The 23,533-nt window shown below is 37.2% G+C and overlaps 1 protein-coding gene across 3 annotated transcripts in view; it reads left to right on the plus strand.

The window, feature by feature from the left end:
• RABGAP1L (RAB GTPase activating protein 1 like) overlaps window positions 1–23,533 on the plus strand; it is an 812,491-nt gene that overhangs the window by 69,545 nt on the left and 719,413 nt on the right. For all 3 annotated transcript variants that reach the window (XM_004706718.2, XM_004706719.2, XM_045297897.1), the window contains exons 2-5: window positions 5,156–5,336; window positions 10,954–11,143; window positions 15,018–15,228; window positions 22,539–22,713. In XM_004706718.2, coding sequence (XP_004706775.1) covers window positions 5,199–5,336; window positions 10,954–11,143; window positions 15,018–15,228; window positions 22,539–22,713 — 714 coding nt within the window. In that variant the 5' untranslated portion in view covers window positions 5,156–5,198. The remainder of the gene's footprint in view (window positions 1–5,155; window positions 5,337–10,953; window positions 11,144–15,017; window positions 15,229–22,538; window positions 22,714–23,533) is intronic.

Raw genomic sequence — 23,533 nt, forward strand, 5'->3', positions numbered from 1 at the left:
TTTTCACAAACTTTTTCAAGCCTTCTCATATTTAGAAAGAGAGATAATAATTTAGTTCAAGGAAATGGCTCACATAATTATGAGATTTTCAAGTTCCAAATTTGTAATGCAAAACAGCATATTGGAGACTTTTTCTGCCTCATTGGGTTGTGATGTGAGGTAGTTAATCCAAAATATGCAGATTAGGCAACAGGCTGGAGTCATCTGCAGGTTTAAGTCACAAGAAGTGGAATTCAGGTAATGAGAAGAGGATAGGCTGAAAGAAACTGAGTTTTGCTAGAGTATACTTTGGAACCATACCATGCCTTTGAGGAGCCTTTGAGATGTAGGTTCAGCCTCAGGCTGTCATCCATATGGTCTGTAGTTTGAAACCACCAGCAGCTCTGTGGGACAAAGACAGGGCTTTCTACTCCTGTAAACAGCTATAGTTTTGGAAACCCATAGACGATCACTATGGCAGTGTGTTTGGTTTGGCCACACCTTTAAGGATGTACCATCATGAAGGTGATTGTGTTTACATTACATTCTGGAACAACAACCTGTCTATTATCTGGCCAAATCCCTGAGAATCATAACCGAGTTACATGAAATTAATCATCACATTCTATATGTGTATTAATTTTCAAATACCAAGCTCTCTTGATTATTATTGCTTAATAGTAAAACATGGAATTGGGTAGCATGAGTCTATACTTTGTTGTTCTTCAGTATTTTGTTAGCTCTTCAGTGACTTTTTATGTTTTTATCTAAGTTTTGGAATCAGCTTGACATTGTCTATAAAACAGCTTGCTGAGATTTTGATTAGTATTGTGTTGAATCTATAGATAAAATAGGGAAAAATTGACATCTTAACAATATTTAATCTTCCGATTTATGAACATTGATCATCTCTCTATTTAGCTTTTATATTTTTGAATCAGTTTTCCACACGTTTTCTTATGCATAAATACGCACATAAATGTTTTTATATGCATATTTTATTGGATTTTTTAACTCAGGTATTTCAATTTTTGTGCAAATTATAATTTTTAAAATTTCAAATTCCAATTTTTCATTATCCATAAGAAAGTTATTGACTTGCATATTGATCTTGAATCTTGAAACTTTCTATACTTACTTATTAATTTTGGTTTTTATTATAAATTTTTCAGTGTCTCTACATAGGTAGTCTTGTACTTTGCATCCCAAAATAGTTTTATTTCTTCCTTTCCAATATTTTTCTTTCTTCCTTCCTTCCTTCCCAAGATTTTCAGTATGATGTATCAAAATGATTAGAGTGGATATCCTTGCCTCATACCTGATCTTGAGAGGATGGTGCCCAGTCATCACCATTAAGTAGGGCTTATTTAAAAGCTTTTCATTTTGTTTTTGGTGAAAGCTTACAGAGCAAGTTAGTTTCTTTTCAACAGTTCTTACACATATTTTCGTGACATTGATTCCAGTCCCCACAGTGTAGCAGCACTCTTCCACTTCCTCCCTCTGTGTACTGTTTCCGTTTATCCTTCCTGTCTTCTGAGCTTTGCCCCTGAACCACATGTTGCCCTTTTGGTCTCTTTTTTTTACCTTTTTAAATGAAAATAACTTTTTTAATGGCTGATTATTAAGTAGATTTTGGGTAGATGTCCTTTTTTTGAGTTTAAGACCCTCTCCCTATTTTAAGTTTGCTGAGAGTTTTTACATGAACGAGTGTCGGATTTTGCCATATACTTTTTCTGTGCCAATTGACATAAACACGGTTTTTCTTTAGCCTGTTGATATGGTTGTTTTTATGCATCCGTTTTTGAATACTGAGCCAATCTTGTATCCCTGAAATAAATTCTATTTGGTTGTGGTGTGTAACTCTTCTTACACATTGTTGGATTTCGTTTTCTAACACTTGATGATGTTTGAGTTTGTATTCATGAAATAGTCTGAGACATAATAGTCTGTAGATTTCTTATAATTCCATTATCTAATTTTGGTATTAGAGTAATGGTGACTTCATAAAATGCATTTGAAAGTGTTTCCTCTCCTGCTTTTTTTGGACATTCTTGAGAATTAGTATTTCTTCCATATGTTTTTGAGAGAACTCACCAGTGAAGATCATGAGTCTGGTATTTTCTTTATAAAAAGTTATTGATTATTATTTTAAAAATTTCAAAAAATATAAAGCTATTCATGTTATCTATTTTTCCTGTTGTGGACTTGTTAGTTTGTACCTTGGAAGAAATTGGTACATTTCATCAAATTATTGAATGTGTGGGTATAGAGTTGAAATTAAAAAAGAATTTTTCATTTAGCTCAAAGTATTTACATTTTTTCCTTGCATTATTTCCTTGATTCATGAATTGCATGTAAGTGTGTATTTAATTTCCAGACATTTGAGGATCTTTTATCTCTTTTCTGCTATCAATTTAAAGTTTAATATCCTGTGGTCAGAAAGAATATTTGTATGACTTCTGCTCTTATTTAAATGGTCTGGAATGTGGTCTACCTGGGTGAATATTGCATGCAAGCTTCAGAAGAAGGTGCTGCTCCTGGATGGGTTATTTTATAAATTTTGCTTACGTCAGTGGATTGATAGTGCTATATCCTAATTTTAATAGTGGATTTTATCTATCTTCCCTTTCAATTCTATCATGTATTTTGAGTTCATTTGTTAGGTGTGTACTTGTTAGGATCATTCCATTTCTTTGAGCTGTAAAGAAAAAATGGCAGGGACAAAACCAAACCAAACTCACTATCAACATAGTGTATCCAAACTTCTTAAACAGGGGCTGGTTCACTGTCCCTCAGATCCGTTGGAGGGCCGGACTATAGTTAAAAAAAACCCCATGAACAAATTCCTATGCACACTGCACATATCTTATTTTGAAGTAAAAAAACAAATGGGGCAAAGACACCCGACAGGCGGGATAAATGTCCTCAGTGGGCCACATGTGGTAGAAGTTCTGATAAGGAGTTGGACTTCTATTTGAATTGTGGTGAAAAGGTTTTAGTCTGGAGTTTAATGCAGCCACTCCCCACCCCCACCCCCACCCCCAGCAAAGATTTCTTTGGCAGCACTATAAAGATTAGAGGGGAAGAAGGTTGGAGATAGGAATTGAGATTGGAAGTTTGGCTTAGGATGGTAGTAGTGGAGATGAAAAAAAAAGGCTAGATGTGGGTTTATATTAGAGATAGGGCTGACTTACTTACTAATGTGAGGAGTGAGGAAGTGAGGATGAATCAAGGATGATATCCCGGCTTCTTGTTTGTGTAAGTTGGTAGAAGATGGTACTGTTTACTGAAATAGTAAATCTGGACCAGGAATAGATTTGGAAGAGACAGTAGAAATTCCATTTTAATCATGTTTTATTTAAGATATTGATAAGACTTTCAAATAGAAATATCAAGTAGAGTTGGATTTTGAATCAAGAATGTAGGATACATGGATTTGGTAGATAGGCAGTATGTAGATGGCATTCTAACTCATGGAAATGAGAAATATGATTCAGAGAGAGAGTATAGCACAGGATCAGAAAGGGTACAGGGATTTTTTTCAGGGGATTTCCACCATTTAGAAGTGCAGGAATAGGAGACTGAGAAAGACTTGGAGAAATTGGACCTAGGAAAAACACCATGAATGTGTAATGTCTTGACAAATAATCACAAGACAGACATGAAAGATAAAGACATGACTTCTAACATGTACTGCATCTTCAGAACCCTGTAATATGCAAAGTGAGAAAAAACTTTACAGGCAGATTAATGTATTTGTTTTTTTCAAAACCATTTTATTGGGAGCTAATACAGATATCATATCATTCACATCAAGCAGTCATATACAATTGCTACCACAGATGAATCTATTTGAAACACTCTAAAAGAACATGAAAATATCCAACAGAAATAAATGGTGTCTATCTAATTATACTGGCGTAGGAATATAATTATTTTTATTTTGATATTCTTGAAATTTTTATTTCTAATTAAGTTATAAAATAATTTTTTAAATTGTACCTTGAAGCGGGAAGTATTTCTCGTTTTTTGCCATGACTACATTGTGTTAGTGTCACCTAGTGGCAACATGTGATGTTGCAGTCATATATGGCAATGGAAAGAACAAAACAAAAGCAAAGCTCCAAAAGAAAACAAACCTAAATTACAAAAAGCAAAAGAGGAATTTTCTGGGGAGATTTTAGGTGTGAATCAATAATTTATTAGCTTATCCAAGTCCAAAAGTCTTTAGCCGTCCCCCGCATAGCCCATTTACTTGTGAACAGATTTAGTATATGCCTCTTTCTGTCTTTCAGTTTGTTACCCTTTCCGAGTGTTTTGCTCCCACCTTAATGTTGTCCCTGCACTCCTCACAGTTACTCATCACATTGACCTGTTTTATTATCTTCATAGCATTTACAGTTAATCACAGTTATTTCATTTGCTCCTTTGCTTGTTTACTATACCTGCCATCCATAGTCACTCATGTGACCCTCATGCTGAGGAGGTGCCTGCTGTTTAGTATATGTGTTCTGTGGAGAATAGTTATGTAAATATGTGAATGTATGGCAATTGTAGACAGGATTGGAATAAAGTAGAGCTCTATCCAGAAGACAGAATCACCTGTGTTTGATACATGAATGCAGTGTGAAAACTTTTTGTTTTATTTTGTTCTGATCAGGTGGGAATGTGTCTGCAAAAGTTCTAGAACCTAGGGTATTGTTTTCTTATTCATTCAATTTCATTCTCTCAGAAAAAGTATTTTAGGTACAGCACTGATCCTGAGGAGATAAAATTTTGAAAACATTTAGCTTTATTTAAGTGATTTTACTGAATGTACTTTTGTATATGTGTCAATTTTCAGGTATCTGTAATATCATGTTAAAGTACTTTCTCTTTATTTAAAAAACAAAACTGTAATTTCTAGAAGAAATGTAGAATCAAACAGCAGTAAATCTGTCTGATTGCGATATGGGTAGGAATTGTTTCTTTTTTCAGGGAACAATATGGTTCTTTTAGTCTGGAAACTCAGGGTGAAGTTTTGTGACCCAGTCCAAAAAGTAGCCTTTCTAGTGTTGAGATAATTTTCTAGTTTGTGAGATTAGTTTTCACATGAAATATCTGTAAAAGCCAAAGATTGGTTTGGTATGTATTAGTTCATGTTTTAATCAAGATTTTAATTTTTTAATCTCTATAGTTTTGACCACGTGAATGTGGGAAGAGAAGTTTGTGGAGCTGAAATGGAGGTCAGAGCTTCAGTGCAGAAGGCCGGGGGGTCATCCGATTCTGTGGCTACACTGAACAGTGAGGACTTTGTTTTGGTTCCACAGCATGCAGATGAGACTTCTACAAAAGACGACGAAAGACCTAGACTAAAGGTAAGTTCTTCTTTTTCACAAACTATGCACTTTTAAATTACAGTTTTTAAACCAGTCAAACATATCTCAGGACATGTTGTCGGACAGGACAAGATATGACAAAATAATTTATAAATTATCAAGGGTTTGTGAGGGAGGGGGGAGCGGGGAGGGAGGGGAAAAATGAGCTGATGCCAGGGGTTTAGGTGGAGAGCAAATGTTTTGAGAATGATGAGGGAAATGAATGTACAAATGTGCTTTACACAATTGTATGTATGTATAGATTGTGATAAGAGTTGTATGAGCCCCTAATAAAATGATTTAAAAAAAACCTGAAAAACCCCCTCAGGAATAGTAGTGGGAGTAGCAATATCATGAGGGGAGGGGGATGTTGGACGGGTGGGGGAAGGCAGAGAAAGGTGGAGCCCATCACAAGGTTGGATATATAGGCTCTTCCCCTACAAGGAGGCTGAACAACAGAAACGTGGGTGAAGGGAGACAACGGACTGTGTAAGACATGAAATAACAAAAACAATATATAATTAATTGATCAAGGATTCACAAGGGTGGGAGAGTGGGGAACGAAGGGAAAAAAAGAGGAGCTGATACCAAGGGCTCAAGTATAAAGAAAATGTTTTGGAAAAGTTGATGGCAACGTATGTACAAGTGTGCTTAATATAATTGAATGATGTACTGTTATAAGATTTGTAAGAGCTCCCCACCAAAACGAATTTTTTAAAAGTTCATATAAAATGGGGGGATAAAAAGCCAAAGGTTTTTCTCTAGTACTGACCTTGAGAAGAGAATTCAATGTTTGACTTTCCCAGAGGCTATTTACTTACTTGCTTTTGGTATTTAACTGTTAATTTGCAATCTTAGAAAGAAAATGTAGGAAGGAAAAAAAAAAGAAAAGGGACAATAATTTGGCAAGTTAGGCTTAACATGCCAAATTAGAGCTTATTAATTTAGTTTATCTGGATTTTTGGGGTGGGGGGCATGGTGTCTCTTACTGCTGGACTTTAGCAGCGGCGTAAATACATGGTTGTGCTTCACTTTCACTGCCAGATGCTTTTGTCTTTATGGGTTTTATTGTAAGTTAGCTGGTAACATTTATTTCACGTGATTTAACAGTTTACATAATTCTGTATTTTAAAGTATATGTCATATTTTATTTATTTTTCTTTTTACCATTATGTTACCTTTCCTAAATCAAAGAAATCTAAGCAAACCCAGATTTATATATATATATGTATATGTATAAATAAATTATAAACTGTCATGTAGTGGTTAGAGTGAAGGTCAGCGATTCAAACCCACTACCCACTAGCTGCTCTGTGGGACAAAGAGATGCAGTCTGTTTCCCTAAGGATTTAGAGCCTTGGAAGGCCTATGGGGGCTGTTCTACACTGGCACCATACAGGGTTGCTATGAGTTGGAATATCTTAACAGCAGTGAGTATGGCTTTGGGTTTTAGAAGAGGACTAGAAAAATTAGTCAGAAAGTGGTATAAATAATTTATGGCTTTTATTCAATATTAACTATCAAATCAAAGGAATAGTAGTCTATCAATACAATAAAACATATTATAAAATCAGATTAAGTATTCACTTTACCTTATGTCATATATATGTAACTTTATAATTTTTTAATCATTTTATTGGGAGGTCTTAACAGATATCATGACATTCCATAGTTCAATCACATCAAGCAGCATTATACATTTGCTACACTGTCACTTTCAAAACATTTTCTTCCTTCTTGAACTCCTTGATATTAGCTTCCCTTTATCCCCCAACCCTTATCTATCTGTCTATCCATCATCTGTCTGTCTATCATCTATCTATCTATCTATCTATCTATCTATCTATCTATCTATCTATCTATCTATCTATCTATCTACTGCATCTTAAACCATCCAATATAGCCATTTACATGCAATTCTGTTGTTTCCTCCTCTTGAGTGGGTTATACAGTCATCAGTGCTATCAGCTGTCCCCCGTCACCCCCCCCCCACACACACACACACCAGCCTCACATTCGCTCAGAGAACCATTACTCTTGTTACTGTTTCTGAAGGGCTATCTATCTTGGCTTTCATATACCGAACGATCTTAATTATATACTCGAACATATACAACTCTAACATGATTAATGAGGGAAAACAAACAAAAAACCCAAACCATAATAGGGGAGGAAATATTGAAGAACTAGAGCAATGTTTCTCAACCTTCCTAATGCTGTGACTCTTTAACACAGTTCCTCATGTTGTGGTGACCCCCCCACCCATAAAATTATTTTTGTTGCTACTTCATAACTGACTAATTTTGCTACTGTTGTGAATCGGGCAACCCCTGTGAAAAGTCATTCAACCCCCAAAGGGGTTGTGACCCACAGGTTGAGAACCGCTGAACTAGAGGCTAGTTAACAGTATGTGCTTCATCAGTCCTATACCATACCATGGATTCATCATCCCCCTGTGTGGCCCTTCTGAGAGGGACGGTCCAATTAACTTGCAGGTGGGTTTTGGCTCTCCACTACATCCTCACCTCTTCATATCGATTTGCTTACTTGGTTTTGAACTTCTGATACCTTTTCCTATCGACACCTCATGATCACACAGACTGGTGTGCTTCTTCCATGTGAGCTTTGTTGCTTCTCTACTAGATGGCTGCTTGTTTGACTACACACCTTTAAGATACCAGACACTGTATCTTTTAGTAGCTGAGCACCATAAGCTTTCTTCACCACATTTGTTTATGCACTCATTTTGTCTTCAGTGATTGTTTCAGGAAGGTGAGTATCTTATAATGCTACCTTATTGGAACAAACCATTCTTTTTAAAAAAAATCATTTCATTGGAGGCTCATAGAGCTCTTATCACAATCCATCCATCCATCCATCCATCCATCCATCCATCCATCCATCCATCCATCGTGTCAAGCACATTTGTGCATTTGTTGCCATCATCATTTTCAAAACATTTTCTTTCTACTTGAGCCCTTAGTATCAGTTCCTCATTTTCCCCCTCCCTTCTCACCCCTCTATCACAAACCCTTGATAATTTATAAATTATTATTATTTTTTCATGTCTTACACTGACTGATGTCTCCCTTCACCCACTTTTCTGTTGTCCGACACCCAGGGAGGGAGTTATATGTAGGTCGTTGTGATTGGTTCCCCCACCTTTCCCTTACCCTCCTGGTATCGCTACTCTCATTATTGGTCCTGAGGGCTTTATCTGTCCTGGATTCCCTGTGTTTCCAGCTCTTATCTGTACCCATATACATGCTCTGGTCTAGTCGTATTTGTAAGGTAGAAGTGGGATCATGATAGTGGGGAGGAGGAAGCATTAAAGAGCTAGAGGAAAGTTGTATGCTTCATCTGTGCTATATTGCACCCTGACTGGCTTGTCTCTTCCTTGTGACCCTGCTGTAAGGGGATGTCCAATTGTTTACAGATGAGGGAACAACTACTGTATTCTTGTACTGTGGTTAGATTTAAATAGAAGCCCAAAGTCCATCATGTTGCATTTATATACATATATAAACAAATATATCTATATTTGAATAATTATATATTTACATATATATGTATACTTATATATATTCTTTTTATTTGTTTTTCTTTCCTGTTTTCTTTTTTCTTTCTTCTTGCCCACTATTATGTTTACCCTTCGTTCACCTCTCAGTAACTCTTCTAAGATACAATTCTATTGATCAGACATGACCAGAAAAGCTACATCTTCCTTGCCATCCATTTTAGAACCATTACTATTCCCCTGTACCCATCTTTATTGATTCACCACTCTCCTACCCTGCCTCCTCCCGTCTCATGCCCCCCCTGGAACCGTCGGTCCTGTTGCTGTCTCCGAAGGACTGCCTATCCTGCCTATATTGTATAGATAAACATAAAAAACAAAACAAAATGAAGATAAAATATAAACAACATACAAGTAGTCACAAGTCTATCAGGGATCCTGACACAGAGCAGATGAACATCTCTCTGTTAAATAGAGAGAAGGACATGCTATAATCCATCAGTCTTAGTCTAGGGTTCTATAGCTGGGTCCCACTTACCTAAGAACACATACACCCTTTTGGTCTTCAGCATTTGTGTCTTATTCCCCCCACTCCCCCTTACACCTTTAGACTTTCCGTGGAGTCCTCTTGTGTGCAAACCCCAACCGGTTCAGATGGAGTGCCAAGTCAAAAGTCTACAATTGGCATTCCCCAGAGACTTTGTGTCTTTGTTCCCATCACTGGTCTGTTGCACTCCCCTCTTGGTTTGCTTTCAAGTGGGTGGGTCAGACCGGCCACTCTCCCTTGAGCTGTATCTTCAGGACAGTCTTTTTTAGCGCTATCATCTATGAGGAGGTCATCATGTCTTGAGCTGAGGCCAGCCCTACAGTCATCTTGGGAAAGAGCTGCTCTGAGCATGGACATTGTCCTCAAGGGTTGGCACACTGGAATGATGCCTACTCTTGCTCTCCCTTTCCTGTGGAGATATAAATAATACCTTCCCCTTGGGTGGGTTAGTGCCCTAACCCCTGAATTGCTGTCTTTATCTTCCTCCACCCCTCTGAGGGCATTAAAGGCATAGAAGAGCGTGGAGGAAAGATGCCTTTCAGCACAGGTGCTGTTTGCATCTGTTTTTGATGACATGAATCTCTCATCATTGGTCTGGTTCATGCTAGAGGATCTGGTCCTCATCCCGGGACTTGTGTGTAGTGTGCATTTTCCCTTATGTCCATGTAATTTTATTCATACAATTGTTGGATTTAATTCACATATTTGTGTTCTAGAATTATTGTTTAAACTAGTGCTTGGACACTAGTTCAAATAATTTTGAAGTAAGATGAACTATGTTTATCTTGTTATAACAAGAAATTCAACTTTTTAAATGATTTTCAGAATAGACACTATCTTGTACAATAAGTCATCTTTCTTTCAAATGTCATTCATTTAAAGTTATCTGGTATTTAGGATACCTAAAAGGTTTTTTTAAAGTAAAATAAAATCAAAGGGATTCTTTGTAAATAAAATCTCAGTTGAAATGTAGTTGAAAACTATTCATTTTGAAATTAATAATCCTTTTCTAATTTTTTCAATTTTTAATTTGTGATTTTAAAGTATCCCCACTGCAGCTGAGTTGATTTTAAGTTACATTGTAGGGCATAGTAGAAACCATAGGGTTTCCAAGGCTGTAAGTCTTTAAAAAAAAAAAAAACATTTTATTGGGGGCTCATACAACCTTTATCACAATCTATACGTACATCTATTGTGTCAAGCACATTTGTACATTTGATTCCATCACCATTCTCAAAACATTTGCTTTCTACTTGAGCAAGGCTGTAAATCATTAGAGAGGCAGACTGCCACATGGCTCTCTCATGGAGCAGCTGGTGGGTTTGAACTGCTGAACTTTTGGTCAGCAGCCAAGCACTTAACCACTGCACCAGGGTCCTTAATTATTATACTTTTGTGAATCCAAATGCACCTGTGTACATTGGTTGTTTTTAGTAGCTATTTCTATGTGTCAATATTAAGTTTAAAAAAATTCCTACAGAAAATAAATATTGTAATAAAATTAAGCTTTAGAGCCATAGAATTGAAACAGAAATGTTTTGTTATATCTATAGATAGCTTCTAATGGCGATGAGCAGTTGGAGAAAGCCATGGAAGAGATTTTGAGAGATTCTGAAAAAGGACAAAACAGTCTTGTTAGTTCTCAGAATTCCAGTGAGATTTTGGATCATTCATTTGGAGATATTTCAGCCATTCAAACAAATAAGCCATCTCTTCAGTTAATTTTGGATCCATCTAATACAGGTATTGTATTGAACTTTTAGAAACCACTGGTGAAATGGGGTAAAGTGATAAGCTTTTTCAGATCAACATTTGAAAATCCTTTTTTTTGGTTTTTTAAGATTGACCAGCTTTCCAGTTCTGGTTTGGAGTTTCTACCTTCCTCCTTTTATTTCTGCCAGTTTTTCTACTTGAATGTTCTTTGAGAGCAGAAACTGTATCTGGGTCCTCATTTTAGCCCCAGTACTTGGTACATAGTAGGTCTCCAGGAAATACTTAATAAATTAAATACTAATTAAAACTCTTGGGTAGCAGAGAATAGTAAAATGGACACAATCTTTAATTCAATGTGACATTTTATTGTTTTATTACACTTATTTTGATTTATAATTGCTAAAAATTCAAATACAGTGGCATGCCTACTCTGTCAGTGTTTTAATAATAAATTTCTAAAATGAGTCGGATTTGCACCAGGAATACCAGCTTATAAGTTAAGATTCTTTTGGATACAAGAAAAACAAACAAACCGAGTCTAACTCCAATTTTTGCTGGTTAATATTAGATATGTGGCTCAATCTGGTTCTAGTTATGTTCCTTTATAAGTTACTCAGCTCCCATCTTTTCCATGTCAGCTAGATCTTTACTTGATTCCCCTCACAAGTATAATATAGTTATTAGCAGAAAACTGGTAGGACTGGCAAGGTGATTTATTTATGCCTGGTGGCAATGAGTGAGGCTCTACTGCTCTTTCAACTAAAGTTCTGAGTTTTACTCTATTTGGACTAACTGAACTATTTCTTGGTGGTCTGAAAACTGACATTAACTGATAGACCTAGGCCTGTATCACATTCATACCTCTCAATAAGTTACTGTGCCAAGGAGATGTCCTGTCTTGGCTCAGGATTCTGAGGATCCATTTTTGAACTTTACATAGAGTAAATATAGCCACATTGTATGATTGCTACCCTTGAGTTCATGATATAATATGTGTAGCTAATGCAATCATAATACCTAGCAAGGCAAGAATGTTTCAGCATTAGGAAACTCTTGTCAGTATGATTTGCTATAGGAAGAGGTAAAAAGATAAACATATGTATTGTATAAATAGATACAAAATAAGCATCAGATAAACATCAACATTTACTTATATACACATACATATGTGTGTACACATAATATTCTTAGCAAACCGAAAATTTAGTTAATTAGATTAGTAGAAGGAAACTCATTAATAGTATCTTTCAGAATCCATGATTCATTTTGTCCTAAAATTTCAGCTGTATTACCATTAAAGTCAAGAAAAATTAGGACATGTTAACTGTCCTTCATACTGTAGTGGTGAATCCAGCCTATGAAAGATGACAAAATTTGAAAAAGAGAAAAAAATGATCACAATTTACAAAATGGCAAATGACAAGTTATTCAATTTAAAGACTCAGTGAAGTTGTCAGAATTCAGGTGGGATAGACTCAAGGTCATAGTTTGGCTCTCGTCAATTTGTTCCAATTTTCTTCAGCTTTAACTTCAACTTACATATGAGCAATTTTCAGGGGCTACTTCCTCTGAAGTTAATTTATGATGTGACATGGATCATGATTCATTCTTCTGTATATGTAAACCAATTTTCTGATCACCATTCATTGTAGAGACTCTCATTGAATGAATATGGCAAATCATTTGCTTATAGATATATGGATTTATTTCTGGACTCTTATAAGCCTTCTGTTCTACAGACATGGATTATCCTTTCATTTATTTAGGTCTTTAATTTCTTTTAGCCATATTTTGTAGTTTTCAGTGTACGAGCCTTTTACTTTTCTGGTTAAAATTTTCCTTAGGTACTTTATTATTTAGATGTTACTGTGAATGCTGTTTCCTCAATTTTCTCTACGGCTTACTTATTTTTGATCACAGAAATCTGACAAATGTTTGTGTCTTGACCTTTTACCCTGCCACTTTACTAAATTCATTTATCACTTGTAATACCTTTCCTGTGGGTTCTCTGGTCTTTCTGTGTATTGAACAATCTGCAAAAAGGAATAGTTTTACTTCCCTCTCTCTGATGTGGATACCTTTCGTTATTCTGTTTTTCTAATGCTCTGGCTATATTAGTAAGCTTTTAGTATCCTTTTCTAATTATACGTTTTGAGCTTTCATTTTCAATAAGAGATTTTAGTTGCCTTTTCATAGTTGTAATGAACATAGTTTTGATTAACAAAATTGTGATTAACATATTTGATAAACTTCAATGGCAAGGAACTGTTTGGAAATTATCTAGATAAAGTGATCTAAACTGAAAATTAAATATGTATTATTTGCCAGTTATAAAATTGGATAGATGAACTTTTGCTGAAGTGGTATGATAGTGTCTATCTTATGGATTTGCCATTTTTGTGATCTTCTACTTGTGTCTGGGCGGTGCTTCCCTCTGTTGTTCATGGGGTTGCTCGGAGGCAGGGTCGACTTGCTGGCACCAACAGCAACAGAAGCAAGACTGGCAACGTGGATTCAGCTCCTAATACTTTTACAGTTGCCTGCTATGTGCTAAGATACTATCTGGATACAAATATGGGGCTTATCTTCCATAGTCTTTGTTACTTTTCCTATCTTTTTGCAGAGAACAGGGCCAGATAACTTAAAAAGTGTGACTTCAATAGGACTGAATTTATAGTTGTTTAGGTGGAGTTAAATCTCTTTATTTTGAAGTGTGATTTTGCCATTTTGAGAAGTCTTTGTTAAAAAGATATTTTTAATATTTTTTCTGCTCAGCTCACTATCTGCTATTCATAATGGGATAGTTACCATTAAGTTTTGTCTATGTTAAAACTGCAGTTATGATACATTTAGTTGTGGCTGGGATAAGGTCTAGGTGGTGGCTAGGATGAGGCAGAGTAGGTTGGTGAAAAGACCACTCACTAGCCATTAAAAAAACATCATTTTTCGATGATTAATTTTTCAAATGATAGATATTGAGTAGCTATTCTTTGGTGATTGTTATGTGCCATTGAGTGGATTCTGACTCCATATGACAAAGCAGAACTACTCACAGTGTTTTCCAGGTGGTAAGGCAGTAATCTTTATGAGAGTAGACCGCCAGGTCTTTCTCTCACAGACCTGCTGGATGGGCTCAAATTGCCAACCTTTCAGTTAGTAACCAAGCACTTAACTGTCGTGCCAACAGTGCTAGATACTGTAATAAGTGCTAGGAATAAAAAGAGGCTGGGATAGTCCCTTCCTCTCAGAGCTGGTACTCTATAAGAATAGAATAAAAATGACACTTGGCTAATAATTCATCCATTTTAGACATAACCATAGAGATGAAGGCATATCTGGAACTTGGGTATCATGTGTACTTGAACCCTATCACTCTTCCTCTCTGACTGTGTGACCTTGGATGAGCTTCTCAACCTGTCTGCAGCTCAGTTTTTTTTTAATCTGTAAAAGTAGAATCTACCTTTAGGAGTTTTTGGAAGATTAAATGACAATATGTATATATAATATTTTTTAAAATACCTGGCTATTAAGATGTTAGGTTACTAATTGCTATGGTTACTATGGTTACTATGGTTTGTCACCATAATCACCAGTAGAAGTGTTGGAAAACTTGAAATCTCCCGTTCCCGACAAACACAATAAAATAAAATATTAGGCTCAACAATTCAACATATCTTCTAGAAATGGACATGGAGCAAGGTATAAACCCATCATATCCTTTGAAGCACCTTGGCAGAATTCCTGGATTCTTATGGAACATTGTCATTTAGAACATATTTAAATACTCTATTCCACTATATTTTGTTTGAAAATTTTTATTTCTTTTGGAATAAATGAGAAATAATTGCACTGTGGAAATTTACATTGACTTTTGAAGGTCTTGGATTTTTTTTTAACCCTTCAGAAATCTGTACACCCGGACCATCTTCTCCAAGTGGACTAACTGAAGAAGATAGTGTTTTATTTAACAAACTGACTTACTTAGGCTGTATGAAGGTTTCTTCCCCACGTAATGAAGTGGAGGCTTTACGGGCGATGGCAATTATGAAGTCTTCCAATCAATATCCCTTTCCTGTTACTCTGTATGTGCCAAATGTTCCAGAAGGTTCTGTGAGGTAAGTTCTGATTTTTTTCTTGTAGACATGTATTAAACTTTTTGTGAGTGATGAGGATATTACATAATTAATGAGGTATAGAACCTACTATGAATTTAGTTATACTCTGGAAACACTGTGTGCAGGCTTAGATTGTACTGCTTATTTGCAAGGAACATTTACAAAATCATACTTAGAGATAAAATGGTAAAATACTTGTTTCTCCTTTTTTCATGATCATGGGAATATTAGGGAGGTTAGCAGGCTAACACAAGTCAGGATCTGAAAACATTAAGGATATAGTCATTGTTTCACATCAATACTTCTCCTCAGCCAGCTGCCAAGTCTCTCTGTAATTCTCACCCTCTCAGCCATGTGGTCCTTTGAATCTGCCTTCATAGTCCAGGAACCCCACCTGCTGCTCTGCTTCATTGTCTCAGAGTCCTTCTGCTGCTCCTCTATTCCATCTCATGGTCTCCTTGCCTTAGATTCTGGTCTCAGCCTTGATTAGCGGCATCCAGTGTACTCTGCTAGTGGCTCTTCTTCCTTAATGGTTCTAGCAATTCTCTCTACTTCTGCGATAACTTTCATATTTGGAGATGTGGTTTTTGTCTTTCTGTGGACCATATCTGGAAGGAAACAAAGGGTATTGACTTTCTTCACACTATCTAGTAAGGTAGAGACTGAGAATATTCCTACCTTAATCCTACAATTAGTATGTTTATCTCTATTTTGAAAGCAAGTAAAAACATGCCTTCAGTTTGTCATATAACAGAGGTTCAGAAAATTATAGTGAGTCTTATAATATAAACTTATACATAAGACTAGAAAGAAGCAAAATAACTTTTTGTTTTACGCTTACTTCAGAATACTATTTATTATTATCATAACTTTGAATTTCTTTAAATGTCAATCAGATTATATTATCCTTTTGCACTTGGCCTTGTCATATTTATTATGGTTTATACAATTTAGCAGATGTGGCTATTGATAAATTACTTCTCTGACTTGATTTCCTACCCCACCCCCTCCCTCACACAGATAATAAATGAACCCACTGTTAATTAAGTCAGTTCTGAGTCATAGTGACCCTTTGTAGGGTTTCTGAGGGACTGACAGTTTTGGCCACCATCAACATGTGGTTAGCAGCTAATATTTATTCCACAGCACCAGGGCTCCTTATAGAAGGAGGCTTGTCACTTCTGTAGACCTAGAGTGTAAAGTAGCATCTGTTACATAGTAGGATTCCAGTAAATCGGAGCAAATAAATAGAATAGATTTAAGAAACTAGGTCGAATGTGTTCCAATCCTAGACTATTAAACGTTGCAAAAAGATTACCTGAACCAAAATGAGAGCAATATAAATTTATAAAATTTGGGTGAAAATGTAGTAAATTTGTTTTTTCAGGAAAGGATTAATAAATATATTGTTTTTGACATCTCCTTACAGGGTCTTTTAACATTATCTGTTTGGAGTTGGCAATGGTGTAGTGGTTACTTACATGTTGGGGTGCTAACTGCAAGGTCCTTAGTTCAAAACCATGAACTGCTGTCTGTGGGAGAAAGACAGGCCTTCTTAATCCTGTAAATATTTATAGTTTCAGAAACTCTCAAGGGCAGTTTTACCCTGTTCAATAGGGTTGCTGTAAGTTGGCATTAACTCAATGACAATGAGTTTATTTTTGGGTTTTATTTGGTTTCAATGTGCCAAACATACGTTCACCAAGACCTAATATACTTACCGTATATACTCGAGTATAAATCAACTCGAGTATCAGCCAAGGCACCTAATTTTACCACAAAAAGTGCATTAAAAATGCGCTGAAAAACTCGGCTTATACACAAGTATATACGGTACTTGCTTCTCCATCTCTGATGGCTGATATTTCTTTCTTTTTTGTGGTGGGTGGGTGGTATAAATTTTTATTTCAAGAGCTTAGATAGCTTCAATATCCAGATCGTGGCAAAATCAGGACACATGTAAAATATAATACATTAGCTTCACAAAAGGTACAAAAAAGTACAGTAAAATTAATGCTTTTGTTACAGGAAATGTATGACACAAATAATATAAAATTAAAAAGTGAAAAAATGTAGCACTGGTTTCCTAAGATACAAGTTTACTCTTTACCACCAGAGCCTGCAGGCCCAGACAGAGTGGCAGCAGGGCATATACCCACCCCTCGGGTTCTGGGGAACCTGGTATTAAATTTGGCCCATAATGCTGCTCAGCCTCTAATATACCCCACGCTGCTAACCAACTAGGTCTGGAAAAAGTAAACAGGAAAGTGATTTACAGTGGGAAAATTTTAAATACGATGCACATGGGACAGACCATAGAAAGTTTGCCTAGTTAAATTTGGTACATACTTGTGTCCACTGATACCCAAATGGAGCAGTGCAGTCAGCTGTTGTGCCTGCCACGGCCTCAGTATGGCTTTTAGTTATTCTGGTGGCCTCCACGTCGCTGGTTCTCCCCATAATTTGTACTACCCTGACCACTTCCACCACTCATACTCCTGCCTCCTAGTTTCTCAGTTTTAAATTCTGATAGTGTCTTGAGTTTTTGTTTTTGTTTTTTTAATTAACCATTTTTTAGGGGGTTCTTAGGAATATTGTAACAACCCATCATTCAGTAGTATTAAGGACTAGTACATATGTTGCTGTCAACTTTTCCAAAACAATTTCTTTCTACTTGAGCCCTTAGTATATGCTCCTTTTTACCCCCTCCCTCACCCACCCTCTACCCTCATGAATCCTTGATCAATTATATATTATTGTTATTTTGTGTTTTACACTGTCTGTTGTTTCCCTTCACCCACATTTCTGTTATTTGTCCCCCTGGGCGTGCACTAAATATCCAACCTTGTGATGGGTTCCCACTTTCTCCCCCTCCCCCCTGCCCCTGCCATCTCCCTACCCTCATGATATCAGTACTCCCACCTCTGTTCCTGAGGGTTTTTTTGTCCTGAATTCTTTGTGTTGAGGGCTCTTATTGTACCAATGTGTGTACTCTTGTCTAGCTGGATTTGTAAGGTAGAACTGGGTCATGGTAGTGGGTGGGGGAGGAGGAAGGATGAAGCATTCAGGCACTAGAAGAATGATGTGTGTTTCTTTGGTGTTGTGAAGTACAGGACTTTATAGTACTGTGTAATTAAGCTCTTAATTTTATTAGGGTTCATTGTAATTCCCCTCATTTTATTCCTCATCCTATTGATGTTTGTTCCTTCCTTTCTTTAGTTAGGTTTGCCATCGGCCTATCAATTCTGTTAATCCTTCCAAAGAGCCAGCTTTTTGCATTGATTTTTTTGCATTGTGTTCTCGTTTTCTCACTTGTTTTTCTCTGCCTTGATTTTTTAATTTCTTTTCTTTTGCTATTAGTAGGATTATTCTGTTGACTCTGCTCTGATTGCTGGAGGCTTTGTGTCAAAGTGTCAACCACGTCTCTTCCTTTTTCATATGTGCATTTAATACTACCAAGCTTGCTCTGATAAGTACTTTTGCTGTGTCCAAAAGGTTTCTTTTACTTTGTAACCGTGTTCTTGTTGCTTTCTAAAAACTTCTTAATTTTGTCTCATTTTGCAGTAGGGAGTTATGCATCCTACAATTACTTGCCCTCATTTTCAAAACCATTCTTCTGTTGATTTCCAGCATTATTGCAGTAGGGAGTTATTCATCCTACAATTATTTGCCCTTGTTTTCAAAATCATTCTTCTGTTGATTTCCAGCTTTATTGTGTAGTGGTCCCAAAAGGAAGTTTGAGTGATCTTTATTTGCTTGAATTTACTCAGGCTTAACTTGTGCCTCAGCATGTGGTCTGTCTTCGAGTATATGCCATGAGCAGTTGAAAAGAATGATTTTTTTTGCATTTGCCTGAACAGCTCTAAAAATGTCTTATTAGATCAGGTTGCCTAATTGTAGAGTTTAGTTCTTGGCTTTCTTGTTAAGCTTCTTTCCCTGTGATTATCTTTCTAGAAGAGCAGTGTATTAAAGTCACCTAATATGATTGTTGAGCCTGTTCTTTTTTCATACTGGAGCATTTGCTTGAGGAATTTTGCAGGTCTCTTGTTGGGCATGTATATATTTATTATGCTGACTTGTCCTTGGTCTCCTGTTCCCTTGAGCCCGTTCTTATACAGTGCCCTTCCTTATCTTTTGTTATGCCAGTGGTTTTCAACCTTCCTAATGCCATGACCTTTTAATACAGTTCCTCTTGTGGTGACACCCCAACCATAAAATTATTTTTGTTGCTACTTCGTAACTGTAACTTTGCTACATGGCATCAAACATTGTTCTTAGGTTTTCTTCAGCTTCTTTGATTAACTTGTTTGACTGTCTTTCCCATTTATTGAAATTTGCCTGCTTGTCCTCGAGGTCACTGGTATGGTTTTCCACTTCTAGTCTGTTAGTGATGTCTGTTAACATGTTATTTGCTTTTGTTACCTAATCCATTAACTCTTATATTTTCCCTTTGATGTGTGGCCTTTATCTCCTCTATCATTTCATCCTTTTTCTGTATTGCTTCCCTCATGTTTTCAGGGGACCCCAATAGCATTCTGAAGATTTCTTTCTGTGGTAGATGAATGTCTGCTTCTTCTATGCACATCATTAATTTCAGGACTTCTTCCGACATTTCCTTTTGTTTTTCCTGTTTTTTCATTGAGGTTGTTGGGGCTGGTTGCTGTCTGCATGTTGTTTTAGAGGAGCTTGGTGCCATTTTCTAGAGAGATGTAGAGTACTGGGCTCTCTCTTTGGGAGAATTGTAGGAATTCTTCTGTGGGCTGCCTGCAGCTAACTGCACTGGGGTTGGTGGTATTGGGCTACTGGTTTCACTCTCTCCCTAGCCAGCCAGTAGTATTCTGTCATTTGGAGGGCCAGTTGGATGGTCATCTCAGGAGACTCTGGTTGGATGGTTGCTGGCTGCGAGGATGGCACAGCAGTGAATGGTTATATGGGAACCTGTGGTGGTGAAACACAAAGGAAGTGCAGTAGGGCAGCAAGGAGAGCAAAGTAACCAAGTCCCTGAGGAATCCTGAAAATAACTTATGACCCAGGGGACACTGCTTAGCACCTCATCTGACTTGTTCGGAAAACATACATAAGGGCTAGCAGACAGGCCTGGAACTATCTATTGTTTTTTTTCTCCTCTTGTTTTGTTTTTGTTTTGCTCAATGTTTTGTCTATATAAGATAGGCAGGATGAACAATCCCGAGGAGAAAACAATGGGACTGGTGGTTCCAGGGTGACATCGGAGAGGAGGGGGCAGGGAGGGGGGGTGGGGAGCCAAGAAACTCAGGGATAAGAGAACAATAAGAAATCTAAAATCGATGGTGAGGGCACATAATGCCTCGTGGGGTTTGATCAAGTACAATGTATTCGAGAGGAATTACTGAGAGCCGAATGGAGGGTGAGCATGAGAGTGGACTAGGAGGAAGGTGAAAGCAAAGAAACTGTAGGCTAAATCTCTTTATAGAAGGATAGATGATATAGGTATATATATATCACTGTATTAACTTATAATGAAAGGGATAGAGGCCAATGTATTTATATTTATATGTTAAGTATTAAGATAGCAGATGGACTTTGGGCCTCTACTCAAGGCTCCCCTTAGCACAAGAACACTTTGATCGAATAGCCTGGCACTCTTTGATACTCACCTTTTTGACACAATTGCTGAAGACATAATGGATGCATAAGCAAATGTGGTGAAGAGAGTGGATGGTGCCCAGCAATAAAAGATATAGAATTTGGGGTCTTAAAACTTGAAGTTAAACAAGCAGCCATCTAGCAGGAAAGTAAATAAGCCCACATAGAAGAAGCACACCAGCCTGTGTGATCATGAGGTGTCAACAGGATCAGGTATCAAAAGATCCAAAACAGACAACTATATTGATGTGAAAGGGGGCTGGGGTTTGGAGTGGAGACCCAAAGCCCACCTGTAGACAATTGGATTTCCCCCTATTGAAGGTTTATAGGGAGGGGATGATTCAACCATGGTGCAGTATAGCACCAACGAAACACACATTATTCCTCTAGTTCCTGAATGCTTTCACCCCCCGACTACCATGACCCAGTTCTACCTAACACATCTCGCATTCCGGAGAACACACTTTGGTACAGATAAGAGCTCTCAACACATGGAATCCAGGACAGATAAAACGCTCTGGAACAGTTGTGGTAGTAGTGATATTACGAGGGTAAGGGAATGGTTGGGGAGGGGGAAAGGGGAGAATGGTGGAACCCATCAGCAGGTTGGATATATAGCAGCCCCCTCCCCGCCCCAAGGAGATGAATAACATAAATGTGGGTGAAGGGAGACCATGGACAGTGTAAGATACAAAATAATAATAACAATATATAATTGATCAAGGAGTCATGAGGGAAGGTTGGGGAGGGAGGGCCAAAAAAGAGCTGATACCAAGGGCTCAAGTAGAAGGAAATTGTTTTAGAAATGATGATGGCAACATAGGTACAAATATGTTGGATACAATTGATATATGAATTGTTATAAGAGCTGTAAGAGCTTCTAATAAAATGATTATAAAACCAGAAAAAAACAGCCAGCTGCCACTCTGGCAGGAAAGAGAAAAGAGAGAAAAAACGGGAAGAGATGTGCCCCAACCAACTGACCATAGGGGTGGAGGTGTTTAAATATTGCCCCGAGCTGTGATAGTGTTGAAATAAAGCCCTTGGGCTGTTCGAGATAGCCTGTTACTGGCTGTCACTGTTGCGGGGCTAAAGCTAAATCACAGCCGACCTCTGCAGTGGTAAGCCAAAAACCCACAGCTCTTCAAAACCTAGTGGATCTGAGTCTAGTTATCTTTATGATGCTCCTCCTGTGACCTTGAAGAGTGGAGTTTCCCTCTCAGTGGCTCTCCTGTGTTGATTTCCAGAACCTCTGGTGTGTGGTACTCGATTGTCATCTTGCCGGATCCGCCTAGTTTTTTAAGGTCAATATAAGTCTTAGAATTTGTGTAAGGGAAGTCAGAAAATTTTTTGCTTTGGGAGCTCACCAGTTCTTTTCACTTCCTATGTTCCACCACTGAATCATCTTTGGAACTACCCTTACCTTTTCTGGAGCAAAGAGTTTCTAATTGGACAATGGCTTGAGGCTTAGATAAAAAAATTATTAAACAGAAAATAAAGTATGCCTGTGTACATTTATTTGCAAGGATATGAAGTGCCTTATTTTCCTGCATTATTTATTTCACTTTATTGTTGTTATTTTAAGGTAGTTATGTTTTCTAGACATGTACTGACATAGTAAAACTGTTTGCCTTTGTTCTTTGATGGCTAATATATTACTTTATTCTTTTATCACTGTTCTGTAGAATTATAGACCAGTCCAGCAATTTGGAGATAGCATCTTTTCCGATCTATAAGGTGTTATTCTGTGCACGTGGTCATGATGGGACAACGGAGAGTAATTGCTTTGCATTTACAGAAAGTTCCCATGGTTCAGAAGAATTTCAGATACATGTTTTCTCCTGTGAAATTAAAGAGGCAGTAAGTATAATATATTGTACTTACAGTATATAGAGATGAGTTAAAATGCATTTTCAACCCTAATTTCATTCTTATGAATTAGTATATATAATCACAAATCACATTACATACTTTTGGGATATATTTCTAAAGAGAGAGTTATTATTTGTAATAACATAGAATGGAATATGGAAAACAGTCTAATATGTCTATGCACTGAAGTGTTATCATAGGTGGGGCACTCATATTTTAGCAGGTATAACAGAAAAATACTTCTTGATGAGCTGTCATCCCATTCCACCCTGATAGTAATGGCTAAGGCTCAGAAGGGAGGCTTTTATGCATCTGTGTTTTCATTTTGTTTAAGTAGATTAGTCTATGGGATTTAAAGAAGTGACTACAACTGTGCCTAGTTCTCTCTTGACCTCTGTAAAAAGGCCATAGGGGCAGTGTCTGACTTCTGATTTCAAGTGGGGAGGGAGGAGAAATACCATCAGCATCAGTTTGTAACTGATTCCTCTGAGGCAGGGGTCAGACTGCCTCTATCCTCCAACATTTTTACCGATTCACACACCAGCTATCCCTTCTGCAGCACTTTCTATGTCTTTTTGATGCCATGACTACACAGAACGCATAGATCACATTCATGATTGTGAGGTTTATCAGGGATGTTAATAGTTTAAAATTCAGGCTCACAATTGGTTCCTTCTTTCCTACCCATTCTCCTTTTACCCTCCCTGTTTTGCCACTCACACCACTGGTCCTATAGGGCTCATCCGCCCTGGATTCCCTGTATTTTCAGTTCCTATCTGTACCAGTGTACCTCCTCTGGTCTAGCCAG

This window comes from Echinops telfairi, unplaced genomic scaffold (genome assembly GCF_000313985.2).
Source record: "Echinops telfairi isolate 266 unplaced genomic scaffold, ASM31398v2 ScPeMD7_7424;HRSCAF=8462, whole genome shotgun sequence".
NCBI lineage: Eukaryota > Metazoa > Chordata > Mammalia > Afrosoricida > Tenrecidae > Echinops > Echinops telfairi.